At 52.0% G+C, this 2,318-nt stretch overlaps 1 protein-coding gene across 1 annotated transcript in view; it reads right to left on the reverse strand.

The window, feature by feature from the left end:
* The window catches only part of MED13 (mediator complex subunit 13), a 51,004-nt gene extending 48,686 nt beyond the window's left edge, over positions 1–2,318 (reverse strand). Inside the window, 1 exon segment of the mRNA XM_005424392.3 lies at positions 906–2,318. Coding sequence (XP_005424449.3) covers positions 906–971 — 66 coding nt within the window. The 5' untranslated portion in view covers positions 972–2,318.

A 2,318-nucleotide genomic window follows, 5' to 3' on the forward strand; every position in this document is an offset into this window, starting at 1 on the left:
TCAGCAGGAGAGCAATTTAGATGAAAGGTTGTCTGCAACAGTTGCTACTTCAGAAAGACTTTCAGATTTAAAATTGTACTATTAATCTGGAGCTGCAGGCCTGATGCAGGCTGCAGACACAGCGAGGCTGTCCAGATTCCCCTCCATCCAAAAATATGAGTGCCACAGACTGGCACAGGATTGTTGTAACAATCTCTAGGATCATAAATATCAGGCAGACAGCTAAGATTAGCTCATTTGCATTAAAAGCTGATGAAACAGCTCAGCACAGACACCAAAAAATTGCATCACAGTCCAGCTATATCGAATTTACTCTTGGAGCTACCAAAATTCAACAATATGAACCATTTGATATTTGGGTTAAAAAAAGACTACAAAATGGTGCACATCAAAACACCAGACAGGCAGGGCATCACCAAAAGCAACCCTCCAGAATAAAAACAAGCAGGGAAAGGGATCCGTGTAAAAGCGAGGAAGAAGGGAGGATTTGCCTGGGATGTCACGAGTGAGGAGGGAAAAGAGAAAGTTCCCCGAGATGTGGGGCCGGGAGCAGCAGCAGCAGCTCCCTTCCCCTGCGAGAAACACCAGGCTCAGAGGCAGGAATAGGGGAGAAAGGAGGAAAAGTTGGAAGGCACGGAAAGGGAAGGAAAAGGCGACTCGCGGGGAGGCTGCTATCCAGGAAGAAAGCGGAGGGAGGGGCGAGGCGAGACAGACAGCGATGGAGGGGAACCAGAGGGGCATGGGAGAGTTGGCTGCTCCAGGCAGGGCCTACTCCGAGGGCTCATCCAGCAGAAGCTCTGCTAAAAATGGCTGCTTTGCTTCCACTGCCCCTTCCCCCTCCCCCAGAGCTCCCAGCCCTTCCCTCGGTGGCCCCGGGCGGGTGCGAGCCGGGGGCCGACACTCACCAGGCAGAAGAGGTTGGAATGGCAATCCTCCAGGCTGGCCCCGTTCGGCACGAAGCAGGAACTCATCCTCACAGCCACAACCCACACGCCATTATCCCACAGCCTCCGACAAGAAAGAAAGAGACAGACAGAGAGAGAGAGAGAGAGAGAGAGGGAGAGAGAGGGAGAGAGGGAGAGACAGACAGCGAGAGGGAAAGGGGGAGGGGGGCTCTGCACACGCACAAATAATAATACAATTAAATAAGGGATTTACAGACACACGCACGCGAAATAGTGGCACGGGGAATAACCCGCGAGGAGAGACAGAGAGGTGTGGGAGAGGGGGGTAAAATATATTAAAAAAAAAAATAAAATAAAAAAAATTAAAGAGGAACTCAGAACGTTTTCTCGTCTTCTGGAGCTCAATCGGGGGTGTAAAGCCGCCGTGGAAGGGGAGAACAGAAAGAGGGAGGTGGTAAGTAATCCAACGACGGGAGATTAAGATCAAAATCCTCCCTGTTCCTCTTGTCTTCTCGTTCGCATAAGGAGGGGAGGGAGAGGAGGTAAGGTGAAGGGGTAATTGATCCAACAAGAGAATAAAAATGGGGTAATTAATCCAGGGGGCTAGGGGTAAAAATCAGTTGACATCCCTCCTTCCTCTCTTCTCAGATGCCAAGCAAGAGAAGCAGGAAAAAATAAATAATCCAGCGGGGGCAATTAATCCAGAACCCCCCCTCCTCTTCCTCCTGTTCCTTTAGTCATCAGATGAGAAAGGGGCAAATTGTGGAATGACTGGGAAGGACTGGCCGTGGGAGAGAGAAAAATCCAGGCTCGTCTCTTCGGAGTCCGAGGGCAACAGGGTGTGGGGGGGTCAGATTCTTCTCCCCTGCTCCAAAAATATTCCAAATAAATTAAAATTTAAAATCATAAAAACAAACTTCAGGGGCCAGAAGCAAGGCCGGTCTGAAGAATTCGTAAAGGCAGAGCAAGAAAAATATCCTGGGGGGTACCCCAAAAAAACATCTGCGGGGGCAGGGGAGGGGGGAAGGTATTCCTTGAGAGAGAAAGGCCGCAAAAGTCTCCTTAGCAGCCCAGCGGGGGATTAAATTCCCGTGTGGAAACCCCCCCTCCCCAAAACGAAATACTCTTCGCAGCGAGGGCGAAACCAAAATATCCTCCGCTGGGTAAAAATTCCTTCCGTGGGGAAAGGAGGGAGGGGGAGAAGGGTGGAAGGAGGAAATTGCGGGTGACCCTCGAAGTCTCTTCGGGGAAGGATGGAGGAGTCTCCGGGAGGCCGATCCCCAGCCTCTTCGGGGGAGGAGGACGCGGTAAATCGCAGAGTGTCTTCGGGGAGCCTGGTCCTCCCCAGCTGTCCTCGGGGGCCGGGGGACCCCGCAAAGTCTCTTCGGGGGAGCGCGGAGCCCTCACCGCGGG

The sequence above is a fragment of the Geospiza fortis genome, unplaced genomic scaffold, assembly GCF_000277835.1.
Source record: "Geospiza fortis unplaced genomic scaffold, GeoFor_1.0 scaffold538, whole genome shotgun sequence".
Lineage (NCBI taxonomy): Eukaryota > Metazoa > Chordata > Aves > Passeriformes > Thraupidae > Geospiza > Geospiza fortis.